At 39.3% G+C, this 23,353-nt stretch overlaps 2 protein-coding genes across 2 annotated transcripts; both read right to left on the reverse strand.

The window, feature by feature from the left end:
- Window positions 1-3,577: 3,577 nt before the first annotated feature.
- On the reverse strand, window positions 3,578-5,656 carry LOC131435125 (serine protease grass-like). The gene is made up of 4 exons (XM_058602681.1): window positions 5,492-5,656; window positions 5,084-5,436; window positions 4,924-5,011; window positions 3,578-4,861 (listed from the first exon to the last, which is right to left on the reverse strand). The coding sequence occupies exons 1-4, from the start codon at window positions 5,535-5,537 to the stop codon at window positions 3,849-3,851; spliced, it is 1,500 nt and encodes a 499-aa protein (XP_058458664.1). The 5' UTR covers window positions 5,538-5,656; the 3' UTR covers window positions 3,578-3,848.
- A 6,462-nt stretch (window positions 5,657-12,118) lies between these two features.
- On the reverse strand, window positions 12,119-23,274 carry LOC131435080 (cyclin-L2-like). The gene is made up of 4 exons (XM_058602589.1): window positions 22,853-23,274; window positions 22,073-22,257; window positions 12,905-13,852; window positions 12,119-12,826 (listed from the first exon to the last, which is right to left on the reverse strand). Exons 1-4 carry the CDS (start codon window positions 23,123-23,125, stop codon window positions 12,526-12,528), a joined length of 1,707 nt encoding a protein of 568 aa, XP_058458572.1. The 5' UTR covers window positions 23,126-23,274; the 3' UTR covers window positions 12,119-12,525.
- Window positions 23,275-23,353: the final 79 nt, after the last annotated feature.

The raw sequence follows: 23,353 nt of genomic DNA on the forward strand, positions 1-23,353 counted from the left end.
GGAACATTTCTAGTATGCAACGAATAGAGAAATTAATCGTATGGTGGATGTATATGTATATATCAGACAACCAAATTTTTTAAGTAGACGTTTTACATATTTTTTTACAGTAGTTTTTTTGTTATTAAAATCGATAAAGCACGTTTCGAATAAAGCACGAAGTATAATTGTCTATTTTTTCTGGTTATGAAAAAATTGTCATTGTAACGGTCAATAAAAAAAACTGAATTGTCTCGGGGAGGTTGAATCGACTCAAATGATAGTTTCGCTATCTTTGCGAAATTTAGCAACTACCCGCTTGTGAGGAATTCTGGCAACAGTCAGAATGCTGGCTGCGTTCCGGCTGTTGTCAAAATTGTCCAGGCGAAATTGCGACATTATCTGGCCGTACGTGTTTTGTTTATTTCTCTCTTCATTCTTTTTTCTTTTTTTTTATTCGACTTCTTTTGATATTCGTCAATCCCGCATGTACATACAAAAAACGAATCTTGAGACGAGATAAATGAACTTGAAATGTGGGTATGTTTGGTAGTGAGAAAGCTATGTTATTGGCAAGAACATTTTCCATAATTAGTATATATGAAAGGCAATCACGCTAAAAATGAGGAACCGATTCAAAACGGTTGTGTCAATCTAGTATGGCAAGAAACAGAAACAGAACCGATAATAACCGCTAGGCGAAATTCTCTGCCGGAATCGGTTGTTGAATTTTTGCCAGACTTTTGCTGGAACAGGGTCTAATTATACTGTGGTGCAATGTCTTAACAGGTTATTATTTTTGTTGTTTTCTACTCATTTTACGATTATATACCATTTATTCTGATTGTATTCAAGCAGAACTGAGAGAACTGGTATTTCATTTGAAAATTAGGGTAAATCTACAAATTCTGGCGAGACATTTGGGTTGTTAGAGTGTCTGTCGAAATGAGAAAAATATGTCGAGGAATGGGTAGAACTTAAAGTATGTCGAGTTGTACTTAACCCAACAATATAATGTTTTCTCCATGCTATCGAAAATATGATCAGCAATTTATGAGAAAATTTTCAGTATTGTGAAATAAATATATTTTTCTCAAATGGTTGGTATCAACGAGTATCAAGTAGAAAAACTTATGTCTTTTGTTTGTATTTCTCGTGCTCGGACGATGGTTTTGGTGTAGTGAGCGACATTGCATAATTCATACGATCTATTGACTTTTGGAGCGATTTAATATATTTAGAAGTGTAAAAAAAACGTGTTAGTTTTATTCGTATTCACGTCATCCAGTCATGTCTCATTTTTTTAAACTAACACTACATACCTGTACAATACATCTACTTCACGTAGAATAACAACAAATTTTTCCAGCAAACTGAACGATTATTTCATGCAGTGTGCCGTTCAAGTGCTGAGTGGGACAGTTTTGTGTGTCATAGAGAAATCAAAGCCCGCAGACATGTTTTTCGATTCACAGACATTTGCAATCTTACCTGAAGATATTTAAAATGTTTACCTGCCATCTCTGCATCAACTAATAGAATATAAACTATAACACCAGACAGAGGACACACATTTCCTTTTCGTTTACTGAATAAAAAAAAACGTTAAATATACAAAATGGTTTTTTTCTTTTGTTGCCATATTTCGAATGCACAAACTGCTGAACTTTATTAGGACATATTCAGTAGTGTTCTAGTTCCAGATGCATAATTTATGTCAGTTACAAAATTTAAATCTGGATTTTATAACATGAAAAACTGGCAGCAGTGTTTTACTCGTGTTTCAAATATACAAAAAATAGAACGGCATCGTAGACCAGTTTTAAATTTGACAGAAGAACTGATCGTATAAATAAAACTAGAACGGCTTGCTGGGTATACGTTTGTTCCAGTTTATGCTCTATTATAGATCTTCCATATAGAACTTCTAGCTGCTGAATTTGCTCTTAGCATTTGTTAAGTTTCACTTGGACTTAGATTGAAGAGTTTTAGCACAGAAAACAGATATACACAGGCTCACATATGAACTGTGTGTAAAATATGCTCATTCAGCGTGGCGAACACTTGCAGATGTCACCACGCTCGACACAAGGTACCACCACGATTTGGGTGAAGCTTTCACATGAGCAGACCCTGTCAGCTTGGAGCGAAATCAATCTTCAGTTCAGCAACGCCATCGCACGGTATCACATTCAACATATCATGTCAGTTGTATGGGTACGCAGTGCTGCAATTGCGGCGCGCACGACTTTGACATTTCTCTCCTCTATTTCCATATAGGAGATTCGATGCAGACTCATCCCTGCTCGCAAAAAAGGATGTTGCCAAATATTTGTTCGGAAAATGCGAGAGCTGGATATCTTGTTAATATGATGTCTTTGACATGAGCCACAATTTTGGGTGCAACATTCACATCATGTAGGATTTTGGTTTTGCTGTTGGTTGAAATGACAAGTTTATTATTGTTTTATTCCGATCAAATTGTCGTGTGATTTACGATGCATGGAAATAAAGTTGTCTTTAATACTTAGGAAAATCGCGTGATAAGTGTTAAAATTGTTGTGGTTGGAATATTTATGTAACAGGCAGGAGGATTTTGTTATCGTTATCGTGGAACGTTTCGAAAGATCGCGAAGAATAGGCGGCAGTAGTGTTTCCAACGTATAGCAAATTTGAAATTTACACAGAATTTTTAAAAATTTTCTTCGAGCTTCAGCTGGTTTCAAACGGTATCAATTGCGTGTTGTAGCCATTTTTTTCATTTTTCACTGCTTTCCTCATATATTTCTTGATCATTCTTGATCTCAATAGAAAAACTATTTTACTCGACGTTGCGTCATAAGGCCATTCCATAATAGAGCAATAAAACACATTGTTTTATCAATGCCGTTTTCGCTTGAAGCCAAAACTAACGCAGTTCTAACCCTATCTACTGTCAAATTCATACATTTGACAGCAGTGGGGTTGAAACTGGGTTGAGTTTTGCTTCAACTCTCAACGAGGGGAACACGTTGTATCGTGTTAGTGCGGTGAAAATTTGAGTATTTCGCGTTGTCGTGTTGTCACGCAGCGAAGTCATCTCATGTGAGGTGACGCCGCCCAGAAGTGATAAAGAAGAAGTCCATTAAACTGATAAGCAGCCCATACACGCTCAGTTTTCCGGACAGTCCAAATAAACCTTGAACGGAATAAAAAACTGAACAATTAACTGGACTGAGCGTGTGTGGTGACCTTTCAGTTTTGAGTTTTGTCTTCATGTCAGTTTCATCAGTTTTTTTTTTCATGGAGGCACATTATTTTGATCAAAAGAAAACTGACGGACTGAATGATTTACTGAAGGACTGATCAGTTTACCGGATGAAACTGAGCTCGAGAACTTCAGTCCAAAAACTGGACGTTTGGCCGGATGAACTCTTCAGTTCCTTCTCGCGAATTACTCGAATTTCTAACGCACTATCCGCGAATCCAAGTGCTTACACGTTGAGAACTCTACCGGAAGTGAAGTTTAGAATCGTTGATAAATTAAGGTGCTTTAAAAAATATGAAAGTAACGATCATGCCCCGATTGCAAAAAGAAATATGTGTTTGAGTGCTTTATTGTTGAAGTTAATTAATTATATTTTGCGGGTATTACAAAGCGTTGAAATACATTTTGAACACTGGGAATGTTTCGATTTTCATAACCGATGCGTTACGCGAGAACCCAAACAGGGTCATCCACTATCTCTGTATGATGTATCCACAGTACGCAGATCTCAAACCAGTGTTTTTGGATTGAAATGATCCTCGTGTGCCACTACCAAGAGCTGGTTAGTAATTGACCATTATCAGACACAGAAAGCATCTCATTTAGGAGTGCACTTGTACCGCTAAATGTCCATGTGATCCAACACCCAGTAGATGTGAAATCCGACCATTACACCGACTCCCGGTAGTCTGTCCTTAATATCGCACTGCCCGGATCCTCCGGAAATTATACCGAATAAAACATATTTATAGTTGCTTCCAGACCATACCACGGTTTGGTAAGGTCCACCAGAATCCCCACGGCAATGGCCCTCCATATCTCTTCCTCTGGCGCAAAATGTACGCTCTCCATCACATAAGGACATTCGGTTGGTAATTTGCAGTTCAGCCTCTAGCAAAACCGAGGAAGGTTCCTGTCGTTCCGTCAAACCCCATCCGGTCACGGTCAGCTTGCTAGGTTTCAGCATCAAAAGATTCTCTGTCAACGGAAGACAAATCGGATAAATTTGCTCAACTGACACGGGAACCGCCGAAACCATCTGGACTAAAGCGATGTCATAATCCGCATTGTATCCATTGAAGTTTTCGTTTGGAATAAGTTTCTCGATGGCATACTCTTTGTAGGGCTCAGCGCAAGCTTTCCCAGAACAGTCCGGATTTTGCTTTAGATCATACTCTCCCAAACGGACGGCTTTCGGTCTCAAGCTTCCTTTCATGCAATGTGCCGCTGTGAGGACATACCGTGGATGAATCAGTGATCCACTGCAGAAAATCCTCATGGTTCCTTTCCAGCTGTACAGCAGATTTGCCATCCAAGGGTACTGCCCGAGGGATGCTTCGCTACCCTGCAGGATTCTATCGAAAATTCGTACCGTTCCACAGTTACTAAGACCGAGTTTTGCTGCCTTCGGGTGACGAATGAAAACCGGATGCTTCGTACTGCCCGGAATTTTTGCGCAACATATCGCTGTACTATCCCTGGCATCCGATTGACATCGGTTGGCGTTGATAAACTTAGCCAATTTGCCATCCTTCCGAATGGTAGAATTCCGGAAAACGTTATGGATCCGGTCACAGTGCTGCACAGGAACACACAGACCCGACTTGCCCGAAGTATCGTGACAAACAGAGAAATCTACAAACGAATAAGGTTAGTTGGAATGTTCATAATTGCTTCCGTATAAAACGATCACTCACCGTTTTCCACCATCATATGAGTGCTTTTGATTCGTTGCTTCTTGGTCGGTGTAGTCGAGATGGATCCTTCCGGACAGCAGTAGTACTCCTGATGAACAGAAAAAAAAAATAAATTTATCACAACCAATCGGGAATGGAGATCTCCACTATCGGTGCTCACCTTGCTGCCATCTTGGTAGCACATGCTTTCACGAAGTTCTTGCTCGATTACCGTACTACGACGACCTCGTCTCAGATATTTAACGATCGGTTTGCAATGTTCTGCAGCTACACAAGTTCCCGTGATGTTCTGAGAATTGGTACACTGTTTTCCCAGACTAAGATCCGAACGCGCACAACATACCCTCAGTTCTTCGCCGTTGTCCAGATCAAAACATGCTCGTGATCGGATATCTTGGCTCAAAGTGCTATTTTTGTAAACCTCCCCGGACATGATCGCATCGTAAATACGGGGACAGAACTTGAACGGGACGCACGTGTCCTCTTCCGAAGGGCACTGTCTCGTAGCAGTGACTGAACAAGATTTACGTTAGGGTCCGTAGAAATTATAGATTCAACTTAAACTTACCAAGTACCGCCGTGACTAGAATAAACAGTATACTGGATCGGATCATGTCTTCAGTATTCCCCAGTAAATTCCGCTGCCAAATTTGAAAACTTTTGTTCTAACACTCACAGAACTCTCAGTTGGTCCGGAACCGGTTGATTTAACTCTCCTTTAATAACTGAACGATTTAATGCTAGTGTCCATCCAGTTATATGCGACCCACTGCGTTTCACTCAAAGTCCCCGGCAAGTATGCGGGTAGCGCGACCGAAACAAGAAAAAAACGATATGCGATCTCTACTGCGTGCAAATCTTGATCGACAATTTCTTCTCACCATGCTGGGGGTAAATCCCCTTCGAAAATGAACGGTTTGCTTGCAAATCAATGAGTCATTTGATAACGCCTTCAACCGAAGGGTTGGAGGCTCGGTTCGTGCTAAGTTAACAAGCAACGGGGGAATTCTGTAACTCTTCGTGAATCCCAAGCAATAACCGATGGTCACACCTCCTACCGAGATTAATAATGGTGTGCTAGTGTTAGACGCAACTATTCCAGACTTTCTGGTGACTGTTGGTATTTAAAAACGCATTTTCTTTTCTTTACGGAAATATTAACTATAACCAACAGCATCAGTTTTGCTGACAAAAGGTCAAAATGCTTCGTTGAATGTCATCTAAAAATAGCTTCGATAATTCGTGTCTTATTTAAACATTTATGAAAGCCGAATCGGCAGTCCGAAAGCAACCCAATTGGCATAATCAAAAAATTCCTTAAGAGTGCCTATAACTAGAGTGACGACAGCTGTTTGTTTTAGAACAGCAGCTCTGTTCCAAACTAGCAAATGAACAGTTAATTACAATATACAGCTAACGAAACTGCCAACGTTTCAGATTAAATGTTTTCAATTGTTGCCAACGTGACGGATGAGATGTCGTCACTTTGGTTATTAGACACTCCAAATTCCGCATTTGAAAGTTGACACTAAACTTTCAAGTTGTTGAAAAGGCACTCGAACCTTATATCGCACTTTCAAATTACCAAAAGTACCGGTGTAACTTCTGATTGTTAGGGTAGTCGGCTGATACAACCCATTCAACTCGTCTGGAATTTGATTCGGAATTGAGACTAATTTCCAAATGGGTTCCGAATCAGATGCACCATCCGATTCCGACTAGGATCGGTTCGGATTCAGTTGCTGCATCTGATTCGGATTCCATTTGTAAATCATACTGAATTCCTATAAACCTTATGAAGAATGGCTCACTTGGTAGAAATATAGTGGGTTTCAGCAGGCTTTCGTGGAGTTTGAAGTTTTAATGCAAGATTTATGAGGTAGCATACAAGACAGCTACAAGTGTTTATAAATATTAAAAATGTTACTTGGGTTGTGGATTACTTGACTTTCATTCGAATATAATCACCCCGATTCTGCAATCCGACGGATTTGTGATACGAACGAATCTACACTTTCGTTCGAGTTCGAATTTTGCATTCTTTATTCCGTTCGACTTGTATGATTCGATCGGCTCTCGTTAGGGAATACTTGAAATTTCGAACACTAACCATCAAAGCTGTCAACACTACTTACACGTTCTATATTATTTATATTATTCATTTCTTAGTAAACGAAACCGTCACACTTGTATAAACAAGTTAGAACGATTCTAAACCGAGCAGAAGTCGCACGTACGCAAGTCGATCGAGTAATGTTCGAAAATTTAACAACTCGAACGAATGATATTCGAGTTCATACTCAACTCGAACGGAATGCAGAATGGAAATTGCACATTCGATCGGAATATTTCGAATCGATCGACGTACAGAATAGGGGTGAATATCTTCGCGTCGGGTAAAATAATGAATAGTTCGACGATTGCGCCATACTGCTGTTATATCACAGATAACAGACATCCAAGTTAGTAAAAACTTTTCCAAAAAAAAAACGTGTAAAGCAAACAAGTGAAAATCGGTTAAAAATACCCGCTGCGTACGACTTTGCACGCATGAATTACCATTGTATGGAAGCTCGAACACACCCGCTTGTGAGGAATTCTGGCAACCGTCAGAAGGCTGGCTGCATTCCGGCAGCTGTCAATATTGTCCAGGCGAAATTACGTCATTATCTCGCCGCACGTGTCTTGTTTATTTTATTCGTCAATCCCGCATGGCCATACAAAAAAAAACGAATCTTGAGACGAGGTAAATAAGATTAAAATATGGGTATGTTTGGTAGTGAGAAAGCAATGTTATTGGCAATAACATTTTCCATAATTAGTATATATGAAGGGCAATAACTTATTGTCTTTCATATGTACTTTTTATTTAAAAAATAAAACCAAGACGCTAAAAATGTGGAACCGATTCAAAACGGTTCTGCCAATCTTGTATGGCAAGAATCCGACAGAAACAGAACCGATAATACCCGTAGGCGAAATTCTCTGCCGGAAACGGTTGTTGCATTGTTGCCATACTTTTGCCTGGCTGGCAGACATAGTCAGCCGTCTGGGGGGAAATCTGGCCGCCGCATACAAGCGGGCAAGAGCCCATAAGCGGCTGCTCAAAGCGCCTCTATAGGTGAATTGCAAATTGGTTATCACTTTATCAAACAACCGTTAAAATCTCTACTTGGATGACTGTTCTCTGTGGTTATAGCACAGACTAACAGACATGACAGTATGAGTAAATTCTTATAAAAATAATTTTTCGTGATGCACTAGTTCCACCTATATTGTACTGCGCGAACTATTTACTATCGGTACACCCCTTGTGTTATGTAAAAGTTAATTTACTAGTTGGTTCCCCCCCGTTTGTCAACACCGATCAGCTGCTTGCAGGGATGCCTGATTTCATCATAATATTTGGAAATGAATCGTCACAGTAAATTATTATATTACGTTAATAATATATTAACCTTTTTAGCGATGTTGGAAGGTAACCATTTATTTTTCTCAACATTGTTCATCTAGACTATTTTTTATTGTGTTGGCAATTTTCACCCGAAATTAAGTGGCGGCAGATCAGAAGCAAGTAAATATTGCCACTAAACGGGTTCGATTTTGTATTGCGTTGAAGGATGAGAGGTAGGCACAATTTTGTATATAGTTTTGGCAATATGTATTAAATCTGTATCCTGCATGAAATTCGCATACAAATGCAAATACATATCAATACATTACAGGTAATTCTGTATAAATGGCAACTCTGTTGGTAAATGAAAAAAAATAAACACAGTCTAGATGACAGACAGGATGTTTTTGATAGGGTAACGTGGCGCCATCATGACACATGTGAGTACTGTCCCAAATAAAGGAATATTCGAAATGACAGTTAAAATGATTGAAGAATCTTATTTGAGTGTCCTGTCTGTTAGTCTGTGGTTATAGCACAGACTAACAGACATGACAGTATGAGTAAATTCTAATAAAAAATATTTTTCGTGATGCACTAGTTCCACCTATATTGTACTGCGCGAACTATTTACTATCTGTACACCCCTTGTGTTATGTAAAAGTTTTTTTACTAGTTGGTTTCCCCTCGTTTGTCAACACCGATCAGCTGCTTGCAGGGATGCCTGATTTCATCAAAATATTTGAAAATGAATCGTCACAATGATTTATTGGATTACGTTGATAATATATTTAACTTTTTCTTGATGTTGGAGGGTAACCATTTATTCGACTCAAATTTGTTCATCTAGACTATTTTTTATTGTGTTGGTAGTTTTCACCCGAAATTAAGTGGCGGCAGACCAGAAGCAAGTAAATATTGTAACAAAACGGGTTCGATTTTTTATTGAGTTGGAGGATGAGAAGTAGGCGCAATTATGTATATAGTTTAGGCAATATCAAAGATAAACTCAAGATAGAGTAGTCTGCGATTTCTTAGGTATCATTTGAATAGGACCCCTCGATGAGCTCGGTTCACTGTCAATTTGAGTATTTTGAAGCAAAACAACAAGTGTCTGATCACTAGATGCGTCGTAACTATGACAATGATTGTTTATGTTTGGAAAAATATCAAGTTACAGTATGAACGATATTGAGAAATTTCGCTTTATATCAGTGATTCTTAGAATAAGAAAGTGAAAACTACTTAGAACCATTGTCTAGAATTTATTTAGTTTGTTATAGCCTCATCCCATGAAGCATCAGTTGTGGCAAGAAATCATTATATGCTGAATGTAAACATATGTGTGCTTCCTTTCTAACTTGTATTGTTTCCATGGCATTTTGTCGGAACTAGTCGACGTTTGTTAACGGAGGGTCAATAAAATTACATTATTACTGAACCAACTGGTTCACGATTACTGACCCAACATTTTTCAATGAAACGTATGGAACATTGTAATCTTCAGTTTATCTTTGGCAATATGTATTAAATCTGTATCCTGCATGAAATTCGCATGGACGTATACAAATCAATACATTACAGGTAATTCTGTATGAATGGCAACTCTGTTGGTAAATGAAAAAAATAAAGACAGTCTAGATGACAGACATGATGTTTTTGATAGGGTAACGTGGCGCCATCATGACACATGTGAGTACTGTCCCAAATAATGGAATATTCGAAATGACCGTTAAAATGATTGAAGAATCAAATTTGAGTGTCCTGTCTGTTAGTCTGTGGTTATAGGTTGGCGGTGCAATGCATAGGCACAGACCAAAACTATATACAGAATTGTGCCTACTTCTCATCCTTCAACGCAATACAAAATCGAACCCGTTTTGTAACAATATTTACTTACTTCTGGTCTGCCGCCACTTAATTTTTCATTTTCAAATATTATGATGAAATCAGGCATCCCTGCAAGCAGCTGATCGGTGTTGACAAACGAGGGGAAACCAACTAGTAAAAAAACTTTTACATAACACAAGGGGTGTACAGATAGTAAATAGTTCGCGCAGTACAATATAGGTGGAACTAGTGCATCACGAAAAAATATTTTTATAAGAATTTACTCTTACTGTCATGTCTGTTAGTCTGTGGTATAGGGCACCCGTCTTACAAGCCAGTTGTCGTTTGTTCGAGCCGTCGTCGATTTATTCGGGGAAACCTCGAAGAACCAATTCGTATAGTTTCGTGAAAAAAACTGCACGATTTCTGGAAATAACTCAAACTTTTTACCTGGCTTTCGTTTTTCGAATGTGTAAATGAATCAACAATTATGGTTATTGTTTATGGTATTGACTGACAATAGTTGCGAAAAATAGTCACAAATGAAAATATAACTGCTATCGTGAACAAGTAATGCATATTAGGTTTTTACCGTCACTGCTAACCTCAATCGGATGAACACATTTTGACAGTTCAGCAGTACTGTTTGTAAACACGCGTCACGATAAAAAACCTTATTAGGTTTTTTATCGTGACGACACAAATGAACAAGTATTCATCCTTGACAGTTCAGCGGTACTGTTTACAAACAAGCTTAAACAAAAATCGAAGAGCACATCTAAAACAATCATCTTCACACTTTGCAACTAGTCACTTTTATTTAATAAATATCAAAAACGAACCGTATTCAATCGTGAACAAATGTTTTAAAACTTTATTTAGGCGATACGGACCGTAAATAGTCTGATCCAATTTGTCAATAAACAAACAAAAGAAATTTCTGTTTACAAACAGTACTGCTGGACTGTCAAAAAGTGTTCATCCGATTGAGGTTAGCAGTGACGGTAAAAAACCTAATTAGGTTTTTATTAATGACGACACAAATGAACAAGTATTCATTCTTGACAGTTCAGCGGTACTGTTTACAAACAAGCTTAAACAAAAATCGAAGAGCACATCTAAAACAATCATCTTTACACTTTGCAACTAGTCACTTTATTTAATAAATATCAAAAACGAACCGTATTCAATCGTGAACAAATGTTTTAAAACTTTTTTTAGGCGATACGGACCGTAAACGGTCTAATCCAATTTGTCAATAAACAAACAAAAGAAATTTCTGTTCACAAACAGTACTGCTGAACTGTCAAAGTGTGTTCATCCGATTGAGGTTAGCAGTGACAGTAAAAAACCTAATTACAGTGTTACGTCTGTTAAGTTTTACACGAAAATGACATAACCTCACAAAATGAACATAATGAACTTTTTTTGACAGCTGCCGGTGATTTGTTTACAGTTTAAAAGTCGCTTCACACTAAACAGATTTATACAAATCTTGATGTTGGAAACGCATACAGGGCAATCTTTTTAGTTCTTGTCACTGTGGAACACGTTTTTAACAAGCACTTTTTCGTTATTTTTCAACTTGCAGTCGCAAAACAAAACAAACCACCGGCAGCTGTCCAAGATGAACTTGATTCATCGACAGTTCATGTGTGTCGTCATCGTGTAAAACCTAATCGCATTAGATTTTTTATCGTGACGTCACGAATGTACAAGCATTCATCCTTGACAGTTCAGCGGTACTGTTTACAAACAAGCTTGAAAAAAATCGAGGAACACATCGTAAACGAATCTTTTTTACACTTTGTAATTAGTCACTTTTATTTAATGAACGACATGCTGGAGGGGTCCAGTAATATTAATCAAACAGGAAAAGAAATACGCTCCCAAACGTTCTAGAACGAAGTAGTAGAAAAGTAGCCCAAAGCAACACGAGGAGGATGTTCTTTCGATAAAATCAGCCATCAGTTCGTTATTTTTCCTTATATTTCTGGTTTTCTTCCAATGTAGATTGAAAAAAAATCATTCGCCTTGATATTGGCAACTTTTGCTGTGATAGCCGAAGTAAACCTAGCAGGACCGCAAAGGATACACTCACAAGTGCTATTTTCTGCGACAGTTGATAGTAACGGATTCGGATTGGTCGATGAAGCCTTTTTCCAAATGCCGTTCGATTTTCATATCCAGCTTAGAATAAACACCAGCTTTTATTTACAATGCATCACTGTCAACATCCGCCTATCCTGTGCTCGCAATCGCATATCATACGGAAACTATTGTTTAAAAAATCTAAATATTAGAAAACAACTAAAATGGCATTTCTAAAGTCAATGAGCCTAGAATCTAGTATAGATCCATAGATCGTTTCTGCGTTTTTATCGCCTACGGTCCCGCTCTCCATGCTTCGACGATCGATGCCGGTCACTGCCACTATGTCGACTGCTGTACTTGTCCCGCTTATCCCCGATGCTGTGTGAGCTTCGATGGTCCTTGCGGTAATCCTCACGATCGTAACCACTTTTGTCGCGATGACGATCCCGGTGGTGATGGTGATGATAGTCCCGGCTACGGTCCCGATCCCGGTCCCGTTCAGACTTCGATGAGATACGGTCTCGATCACCTCCGTTCATGTAGCGATTGTCACGATCATCTCGCCGGCGGTCGTATCTATTCTCGCTGGGAACGGAATTAGACAGAGATAAAAAAAAAAACAATTAAAAAACAATAAAACAAAGGGAAGTCGAACGGAATTACCTTTTTTTGTACTTTTGTGGTGTTTCGGGCGATGCCGAACGGGATCGCGAGTAATGTTTGGACTTCTTTTTCGTCGATGATTTGGAGGGTGTTCGTGATCGGTGTTTTGTCTTTTTGGATTTGCGCGCGCCGCTCTTTTCGCTGTAGTGCGACGGCGAATGGTCGGCAGCGGAGGAACGCGACCGTGATCGTGACGCCGTCCGTGAGTGCGACCGAGATTTGGAGTGTGACGATCTTGAAGGTGAATGTGATCTGGATCGGGATGCCGTCCGCGAGCGTGAACGTGACCTGGACCGGCTTCTGGGCGTCCGTGAGCCTGATTTTGAACGGGATTTTTTGCCGTCTTTGTCGTTGTTGTTGTTTCCATTGTTGTCACCGCTGACCGTTGCTGGTAGAGCTCGCGAGATGAAACCTCCCCATGCATTGTGGGAACCATTGTTTCGATCCGCCATGACGATCGTCGGTGGTGTGTTCGTTTCCGAGCGATCTTTCTTCTTCTGATCCTGGTACTTTTTCTTCAGACTATCGACGGCTTCCTCCAACGTTTCAGCATTTGCTTTCGTTCGTTTATACAAAGCCATTATCCGGTAGCAAACATCCAGCATGTCGTCTTCGCTGACACGGAAAATCAGAAACCATGCCGGCTGGCTTGGCAAGGGAATGTTTTGTTTCCGGGCCGTCAAGTAGATGCAAGCGCACGCAATCGTTTCCGGCTGGTACCGCACAAACACGTCCGTCCGAAATGAGTCATTCATGAAGTTCCACGCCATCTGCATCATGTTGTGGTGTTTCTCGAGCTCCAAATACTTCAGATACATCACAATCAACTTGTGCGGGTGTTTGACGTGAACGCAGAAGCCCAGCTCTTTCAGTACCCTTCGTTCAGCTTTGATCACCTGAGATTTCAGATTGATGTAGTGCTGGTCCAAAATCATCGGCACCAGCGGTCTAGGAAACACACGGCGAGAGGAACGAGAAGAAAAGAAAAGAAAGAAAACCATCATATAGGCTTACGCTGCTCTTCTAGCTTTTTGGGCTCGGTGCGAGATGCCGACTGTCCCCGGGTACAGTCTCTTCCCCATTTACGCGCTTCATGAGCTGGCTGCTGCTGCTCCCACAAGGCCTCGATCTTCTCGCCGTGTTCAGTGTCTGTCGTGTTTTGTGCTTGCGCCGTTTGTTTGTCCCCCCAAACAGTGATGTGATTTCACCCATAGAGATAGACTAGCCAGACGGACACGGTTCGGTACACGAAGCGAAGAGATCCTCGTGCCAGGGGGGGTGTGCAACGCAACGCTCTGCCCAAAACATTGTCCACTTAAAAATGTAATTGTGCAAAACTCTTATCCTACAACGAAGCTGGAACGAAAGTGGTTAGCAAACAAGCACGGGTTTGATCTTACCGGCGCACCGTACGGAGTAAGTGAGGGGTGAGAGAATCTGCAAAAGTTTGGGAAAATAGGTTAATGCTCGGCTTTGACTTATTATATATATTTTTAATTAAAAGTTAACTTTGAATGAGTTATTTATCATTTTATTATGATTCGACATGAAACATGGATCAATAAGTCCCTGGACTGATACATAGATGGCGTTGTCAATCAAATTTCCATACTGTTTAATGAATACCAACCTTTAAAAGATACTTGACATTCTGGTTTTTGGTGTACGAGTGAGTGATTCAAGTGAGCTAGTTTTGATATTCTCAAAATTTCGTGTGTGTGTGTGTGTGTGTGTGTTTGTGTGTGTGATTTATCATTGTTTTTTTTTATGAAAAAAAAACCTCTTCCTAATCCACCTAATTCTCTTGTTGTTTAAACAGTCTCATTATTTTCATTCACTTGTTTTTTTCATTAAGATGATTCCTGATTCTAATTTTGACAGATTTTTGACTCAAATTCATTCTGATTGATTCGACCATTTCACAGAGGTGTCATTTAGCGCTTACGTGGTACATTCGACAACATTCCCGAAACCAAAAGTACCAGCAATAATACATTTCAACTTGATGATTGGTCAGTTTCTGAGAAAAATATGCGGACGCGTTTTTTCGGTTACGTTACTTCTACGATTGAATCTTGGTCTTGATGATTTCAAAATGATTGCAAGCAGTCAGATTCGGAAATTTAATTTATATGATGAAAAATAGGAAAATGAACAAAAATATAACGAATCTGTCAAGCAACCTATTCCGGACCTTGAAGGTGAAACGACTGAAAAATGCCAATTTTCTCGATAAAAATGGCGAGTGGATAATGTCACAGACATAACTGGAACACGTAAATGCGAATAAAATTGGCATGGTTCTTTCGCATTTACGAATAGAGAGTTTCGTTCGTATTAGTTGTGTGGGTGAATTTTTCAACTTTTTTGCTTCATTTCCAGAACTCAACAGACGCAATATGGTCCTAATGATAATTTCTAGTAATATATAAAAAAAAATTCAAGTATCCTACTGCGTGATAGATTGAAGTCGAATCTTAATGAAACGCGAATGAATGATCTCTGCAAGCCAATAATAGCATTGTTAGTGGCGTGGATATTAATTTCGCGGAGCAAAGCAGGGCAGTCAATCTTATCGGTCAGAACATTAGCTATCAAAAAAGAACGTACAACATCTCAACGAACCGATTAGTAGCCTGCGACTTTCGTAGCTTGGTAGTTGGTATGGATTGTTCCACGATAAGCGCCGTAGAGCGATGCGAATGAATCTGCGTTGTATCGATTCGATTCTATGAGGACCGCTTATGTAGTGAGGATTCCAAACGACAGAACAGTACTCCATGGGTGAACGAACAATTGAGCAATAAAGAGATTTTAAACAGAACATGTATAGCCATCCTCATTACAAACAGAGATGTCTATCTCCTCTGTGTGACGAAGAGCAAGCAAAATTTCTCCCCTCGCACTGACAACTTCAGCTTCTTCTCTTTCACATTTATACACCACTGTCGTATAAAGTGTGCACGCATCATGAGTGCGTTTGTTTATTTCCTTTTACCTCTTCCACTGAATCGCACCAAAGTGCTAGAGCATTAGCTAATAAATTTTCTGAGGTGGATGCAGATACTTTCACAGAGGTGTACACGCCGGTGAGCACTCTGCTGTATGGTTTGCGTAGAAGAAGCGTGGACACGCAAAATCAGCAAAATAAAACAATTTATCGTAAAATTTTCATAGCAAGGCCAGATCTACTCTCTATTAATTGAAGTTCACAGAAGTGTTCGCTCACCATCACGCGCCAGTGGTCACTTGGGTGTATTTAGACGAGAGCGCGTGTGAGCGATTCATGCGAAGAGAATAAGTTTCACTCGCGCCAGCTGCTTTAACCACAAGCACACACTCAAATGCTGTCTATTCGACACTGAGAAGAAGTGCGCTTTCCTCTTTGTGCGGTGCTTCGTTTTTTGCATCCTCGGTGTGGACAAGAATCTGACTCCAGCGTGTATCACTCTGGTGAAATGCCATCTCTGATTACAAATCCTAAGTTGCAAGAAGCTTTATAAACGATATTGCTTGAATGTCAGTGGCTCATCGGGAAAGACACCAAGGTCTTCACCACACATTATTCTGACTATCGGGGATCCTTTCAGAAAGTAATCAATATAAATGGCTGTATTTTCTTCGAGAACATAATGGTCGAGCATTTGTCAGGATTCAAATTCATACGGTTTACTTTACACCACTCGGAGAAGTTCAACAACTGACTTCGAATGTAACAGTAGATCTTAACGGCATCGGCAAACGATAGACAAGGGCACTCTAGAATAAAGTTGACGTCGTTGGAGTAAAGTAAAAGTATTAAGATGGCTACCCTGCGGAATTCCGGACGAAGCGATAAACTCATTGGAAAAGTGATCGCCGATTTTCACTGCTATTTGGCAATTGTTATATTGCGGTTTATTATATCAAAGGCAGAAGAGTGATCGGTGTAAACGTCTGTTTGTAAACCTTTTGACATCAGTCACGGGCACATGAATGACAATAGGTTGGTGGTTGTGGAGTGCTTAGACATAAAGCCATGTTGAGAGTCGACAATATATTGCTGGCAGTGGTTGAAAATCGGTGTAAGAGTATCTTTTCAAACAGTTTAAGAACTGCACTAAGCGATGTGATGCCACGGTAATTGCTCAAGTCTTTTTTGTCCCCTTTCTTATACATTGAGAACATAAAAGAAGATTTTCATAAGTTGGGAAAAACTTCTTTAGAGAGTAACATCCGAAATAGTCGACAAAGGGGAGCATTTACACCAGTCGAGCATTTTTTTTCAAAATATCTGCCGGTAAGCTTTCAGGGTTAGAGGAGGTAAGAGACTTGATGCAAACGATTGCCATCCGGATAGAATTCTCGTCAATATTAATGAGATTTAATGAACGTTCAGGAACGTTAAGCGTAGCGAGTGTAATTTGTTGCGGGCTTAAGGTTTTGTTCTGGATGACGACCGGTAGAGCACTTCTTCACATTTTACGTCCCCCACAAAGGAAATGAGCTCCGAGGTGAAGTTTATTTCACACACCGAGTTCCCCAAGAAGTTGCTGCTGTGACTGACAGTCAGCGAAAAGGGGATGTCAAAGCCGCTCTTCTTTCACTCCGGACTGGCCGTCAACGAGGAAAATTATAGTACGAAATGCCTGCCGGAAGTTGCGTCGTCCATCAAGGAATACCATAAGGGCGAAGACGCGGTACTTTGGCCGGATCTGGCGTCGGCACACTACTCGAAGCAATCGTTGGAGCGTCTGAATATCGATGTGGTACCCAAGCCGGTGAACCCGCCCAACGTTCCCCAGCTGCGTTTCATCGAGAATTTCTGGGCAAACGTGAAGCGTAAGATCTACCCCAACAATTTTGTTGCGAAAACTAAGGAGGAATTGATAAATAAAACAAAGAAAGAACTAAAAAACATGCCTACCCGAATGTTTTTCGGTTAACTGGCAGGAGGTCGTTTGCAAGGGCGAAGAATTTTGTCGTGAATACGGCTTACTTTACTATGGTGCACCTTTTCAAAATTTATCCTGTACAAGAATGGGTAGAAATTAATCGTGAATATCTCTTGTTGTATTTAACCCAAAATAATAACAAATAACTTAAAATTTTAGTTTTCTAAAATGTTTGATATCAACGAGCATTAAAGAGAAAAACTCAGGACGGTTGTTTGTCTTTCTCATGTTCGGACGACGGCATTGAATCAGTTAACGACATTGTATTCCCGCGTTACCTACTGGTATATAAAAATTGACGCGTTTCATTCGTTCTAGCCTGCGCAATTGACCTTCATTATCAGTTAATTATTTATTAAAGAACATTTTGATATTTTCTTCCATTGAAATTATAGTAATATGGTATAAATTCAGAATCCAAATTCTGAATTTATTTCCTAAATTTGTATTTTATTTCCTAAATTTGTATTTTTCTTAGAATTTTGATTTCAACATTCAGTTCCAGAATCCAGATCCAGTATTCAGAGGCTGAATGCGATTTCTGATAATCTGTTGTTACTGCTGCTGGTTGAATGCAACTGAACACCACGACATCCGAAAAGCGAATGAGAGTATTTGCGACCTGAGTGTTTGAGGCTTTATACCACGCAAGACTGTTGTTGCTGTTGGCGGAAGGTCGTCACCAAAACATCCAGTTCCGTTCAAAGCACAAAAAGAAATGATCGATTTTCGACCATGGTTTACCTGTTATACTCGTTCAGTAGAACATCGGGACTGATATATGCCTCACTACCTCAAAACCGTCGTCGCGAGTAAGATAAAAGCAAATAAAACGAGATAGAAGTTTCTATGTTTAAAATTTGACTTATAGACGACTTACATATTTTACCACGTGGGATAAAAGAGTAAAAAAATAACAACACACTGATTCTGATACTGAATATTTCATTTCGGTTCAGACTAATCATTGTGCTTGTGGCGAAGGTTATCGCGATATTGACCATGTTGTTTGGACATGCGTGGAGTATCGTGATGTCAGATCTCAACTAATAAATTTCTTGCGTACCCAAGGTAGACTATCCAATGTCCCAGTTCGCGACATTCTTGCTTGTCGTGACCTTCCTTACATGAAACTTCTTTATCATTTCATTAAGTCCATTGGAGTTCCAATTGAAATATTATTTTATGTTAGACTGTTTTCTCTTCCATGAGTTCAACCAATAGCCAGCTATCTCATATTAAATAAAAGTGATGAACTGATACAAACAAACTTGAAATAGTTATAAGATCATGTACAAAATGAATATATTTTATTTAATGTAATTTATAATAGCAAATCGCTTGATAAAAACAGTGATTAGATTAGCTAATGAATACCAAAATACTAATATGGTATTCGAAATGTATTAGGTATTTATTTATGGAAAAAAATTCATTTCGGATTTACATGAAACTACCATAATCAGGAATCAGAACAAATTGGCTCAGATGGCACGTTCCCCTTGATATTTGGAGATTTGTGCCATAATGCAACACGGAATTTAGTTCACACTGCTCTATGCATTTTTCTCGAACGTAAAGCAGTCAAATGCTGGTTTTATTCGCACTCGTTTAAAGCAAAGTTCGCACTGCAAACTAAAAGTTTTTTTTTGTAAACATTTATAGCCCCAAACATTTTGCATATTCGACGAACTGAGTCGAATAATATATGAAGCATGGCCTCGGTTCAAAAGTCGATCGCTGATCATATCTCAGATGCCAAGGCAAAATGTTAAATTATCTTTGATAAAACTCGATAAATTCACGCGAAGTCAAAAGGAGCGAAGACGAACATAAATATAAACTTCGCGGAGCAAAGCAACAGTCAATCCTATCATTCAAAACATCTGCTATCATCAAAGGACCCGACTGCTCTTATCGTACTTGGATTGTGTCAAGACCAATCAGCAATCCAAAACTTGTCGCGGTTTTTAAAATCATTGTTTTTTCTCAACACTGATTGTCAATCCAACAATTCAAACCAATTTTTTATTCTTCTGAGAAAATCGAGCGTTTGGAGCATTATTGACATAGAGGTCAATAACATATTGAAATAAACTGTACACAGCGTCCATGAACGATGCTCTGTTTAACCATATTCTCAATTCTTGAGAAATTTTCTGGCATCCATCTTCAGGATAGCTCAATAGCAGTGTTATGTAGAGTGTAGAAGATATCTGGATCATGAACGTTTCGAATTATTGTGTCCTGTCTCTGAGTAAGGCGGCTTCGTGTTGGGTATCATTATTAGTAATACGAGTAGATAAACTGTATATTTAAGACAATTGATGATGGAATATCAATTAATAACGAACAATATCCAATGTTCTCTTCTTTTCAAGTCATTATTGTGGTTTCCGCGAAAAGAAACGACAAATAAATAAATAAATAAATAAATAAAAAACAAGAACAAGTATCGAAACGGCTTGTACTTTCTGTGACTCGCTAATGGCGTAGAAGAGGTTTGTTTGCACATCCGAAGGACCATTAGTGAATTTATTTCGTACGCCTTGCAAAAGAGACATTTTCAACGAAATTCTGCTGTTTCTTCGCATTCCAAAAAAACGCAGGATGAACTCGATCATGGAGGGCTGATGGATCGTGATCGTGATTAGCATCTATCATCGCTAACATCAAAGAAATTAAACTGTCTTTTTCAAGGCCTCCGAATTTCTCAAAGAATTGTTTTTGATAAAATATTTGCGCCTGGATACAAATAACTGTTGCCTAAATATTCAAACCAAATTTTAGCAGTGAATTTGAGAATAGCTGTGTAGTCCTACGTCAACAGTTCGAACAGTAGTTTTGACGTGAATCACATCTTTATTTTCTATATAGGGATGCAAATCAGAAACTAAAGCAAAAATACACGTAGAAATGTGGTCAGGTTTTAAACACTTACAGCTCAGTCTATTTTGATAATATTTAGAAGTTTCGATTTGAATGTATCAAGCCACGTATTTTCAATAATAAATGATTGAAATTTTGATTAGTAGCGAGCAGTGTCCTATTTTGTCTGCTAAAAATCTCCGACATACCGGATTTTCCTGCCACAGACGACGGGTTTGAAGGAGTAAGCGATATATAAAAGCATCGCTCTGATTGGAATCTATAAATAGAAGCGAAATTATAGCTAACGTTTCAGTCCTACGCGTAGCATACCAGAGGCAGGTTGTTGGTAGACAACAAGACAAAAAGTGCCATAAAATGATTTCAAGCTTTAATTGGTATGCTCTGATCTTGTCATGTGAGTTCGGATAAAATCGAATGTTATGTCGTTTCGCCTGAGAAATTGACAACTACCCCAGGGTAAATTATGAAATTTTGAGTGCTCAGGCAATTGCGGATTCAAAGCTTGACATATCATTAGTAAACAGAAAGATAACCCAAGAAGAATGAATCTGATTCGGTATACACAGGGATAATTTCAGACCGTGATGGTTTGGAACATCATAAAATTTAAATACCTGAACTGAAAACTACACCTACCTGAAACTTTTCCTTGGTCAGAATCCCAATAAACGATCAACCTGTAAGATAGGAACATTAGAACATCGGCACTCCAGTGCGCGAGTTATGATACAAAATAATTACTTATCGTTTTAAGCTGCTATTTTGGTGCGATCGTCAGGCGTTTGTATGACAGGATTGACATCCACTGTTCCCTATTGTTGCTCAAACGTTTGCAAATATCGATTAATTTTTCGGATGTTCATCACTTCATACCTGATTATATTCACAAAAACTAAGAACATTGTCATGAAAATCACTGCATTTACATTTAACACGAACAATAATTATGGTATTCATCAATTTTTTCCTGGTAATAAGTGAAAGAACATCCGAAAAAGTTCGTCGATATTTTCAAACCGCTTGTGCAATTATTTTCCATCCACAAACGCGCTTTTTATAGGTCGTCCATCCGGTTCAAAATCACCGCTCCGTCACAATTGATTCTGATTATATATAATTGCTAACACAAACACTTTTCGTTACATTTCATTTAAACAAAGCTAACATTACCGAGTTTTGCACATTTACATTTTGTAGGGAGTCTCTAGTTTTGTTTTGAGTAAGATTGCGTCTTACCTACAAAACTATAATTGAAATAGATTAATAAATGGGGCTCGTTCGATGGGGGACTGTACGGTAGACGCACGAACAGCTGGTGTACGGGTCGTTACCGAATACTTACTTCTGTCCACGAACTTGTTTGATGTGATGAAATACATTGATCACATCCCGGATGCGCCGAGGCGCTTCCTCGATCTTCGACGCCAAGCAGACGCAGCTCATCGCCGTCGCTTCCATGCTGTGCCGCACGAAGGACTTGGAATAGAAGAAACGCTGGAACAGTACCTGTCCGGTTGCCATTGCCACCTGTTTTTTATTGTATATCGAATGCGTTTGGTGGTGTGTTTCGTTTCGCCGAATGCACAAAAAGGAGTTGACAGAGAGAGAGAAAAGGGGGAAGGAGCAAAAACTATGGTTATTTAGTGTTCAAACGATTCCATGGAAATATTGTAAACGATATTTAATGGGTTTGAAAACAAATTAATTACTATGAAACAGAACCAAAGATACGTTTTAGACTACAGACATTGGCACGACGTAGTTTTTTCCTCATACTTTTCTTTCACAAAGAATAAGGTAGATTTGTTTTGCTGTTCAATTCCAAAATTAGAACCTTTCTGAGCCAAATCTCTTGTTCGCTTATACCTCGAACGTTACATGAGCCTCAATCGTTTATAACAAAAGAAACTATGCCTATTTTAAATACAGGATCAGCGCGGAACCGACATAAAAGCATTCCAACAGATACAGTTTAATCATCTGTTAGAATGAGTCAACATTGAATGTCGCCAGTCAACCCATTCATACGTTTACGCACCCCACCATCAAACACACAATCCAAAATGGCGACTGGCAGTATTAGGTAAAACGATTGCAAACGACGGTGTTTTTTCCAACTCACCTGAGGCAACTTTAGCAAGATCCCGGCCGTCTGAATCAGCTCACAGCCCAATATCCGTAGGTCGATTTCCGTTTCGCGCTGCAGGCCGTCGGCTTGCGAAGGCGTTAAATCAAATTTCGTCTCAGGCAGAAGACAGTTTTCCAAAGTTAGCACAATTTTTCCATACGAACGCTGCTGGGACTGTGACCCTGAGGACGCATGAAGTTTCGTGGAAACCATTTCCGCACTCGAGGGAGTTATTGTGGTCGTGCCCGACGATTTGGTCGCGCTCATTTCGCTACAGCGGCCTAGCACTTCCGATTGAGATACTTTTTAGGCAAACTGTTAAGTTTCAAACTGCATAAAATGTGATAAACCGAACGGGATAAAATGACGAACTACTGCAACACACACGCACCTTTTGCACACCAGCGATGCCAGATAGCAGTAGTGTCATTACCGTAGATTGGAATTTTTCTCGGAAGCTCTCGAGGTGAAAAGCTTTTTTTTTGCTCGTAAGAC

Source organism: Malaya genurostris, chromosome 1 (genome assembly GCF_030247185.1).
Source record: "Malaya genurostris strain Urasoe2022 chromosome 1, Malgen_1.1, whole genome shotgun sequence".
Taxonomy (NCBI): domain Eukaryota; kingdom Metazoa; phylum Arthropoda; class Insecta; order Diptera; family Culicidae; genus Malaya; species Malaya genurostris.

Excerpts from the sequence above, each read along its gene's own strand:
- LOC131435125 (XM_058602681.1), bottom strand. The coding sequence starts at position 5,537 with ATGATCCGATCCAGTATACTGTTTATTCTAGTCACGGCGGTACTTG. Across the intron at positions 5,437-5,491 it reads TCTAGTCACGGCGGTACTTG|TCACTGCTACGAGACAGTGC; the intron begins GTAAGTTTAAGT and ends AATCTTGTTCAG. Across the intron at positions 5,012-5,083 it reads GCTACCAAGATGGCAGCAAG|GAGTACTACTGCTGTCCGGA; the intron begins GTGAGCACCGAT and ends TCTGTTCATCAG.
- LOC131435080 (XM_058602589.1), bottom strand. The coding sequence starts at position 23,125 with ATGAGCGCGACCAAATCGTCGGGCACGACCACAATAACTCCCTCGAGT. Across the intron at positions 13,853-22,072 it reads AAACAAGTTCGTGGACAGAA|ACCGCTGGTGCCGATGATTT; the intron begins GTAAGTATTCGG and ends TGTGTTTCCTAG. Across the intron at positions 12,827-12,904 it reads CCACAAAAGTACAAAAAAAG|CGAGAATAGATACGACCGCC; the intron begins GTAATTCCGTTC and ends TTCCGTTCCCAG.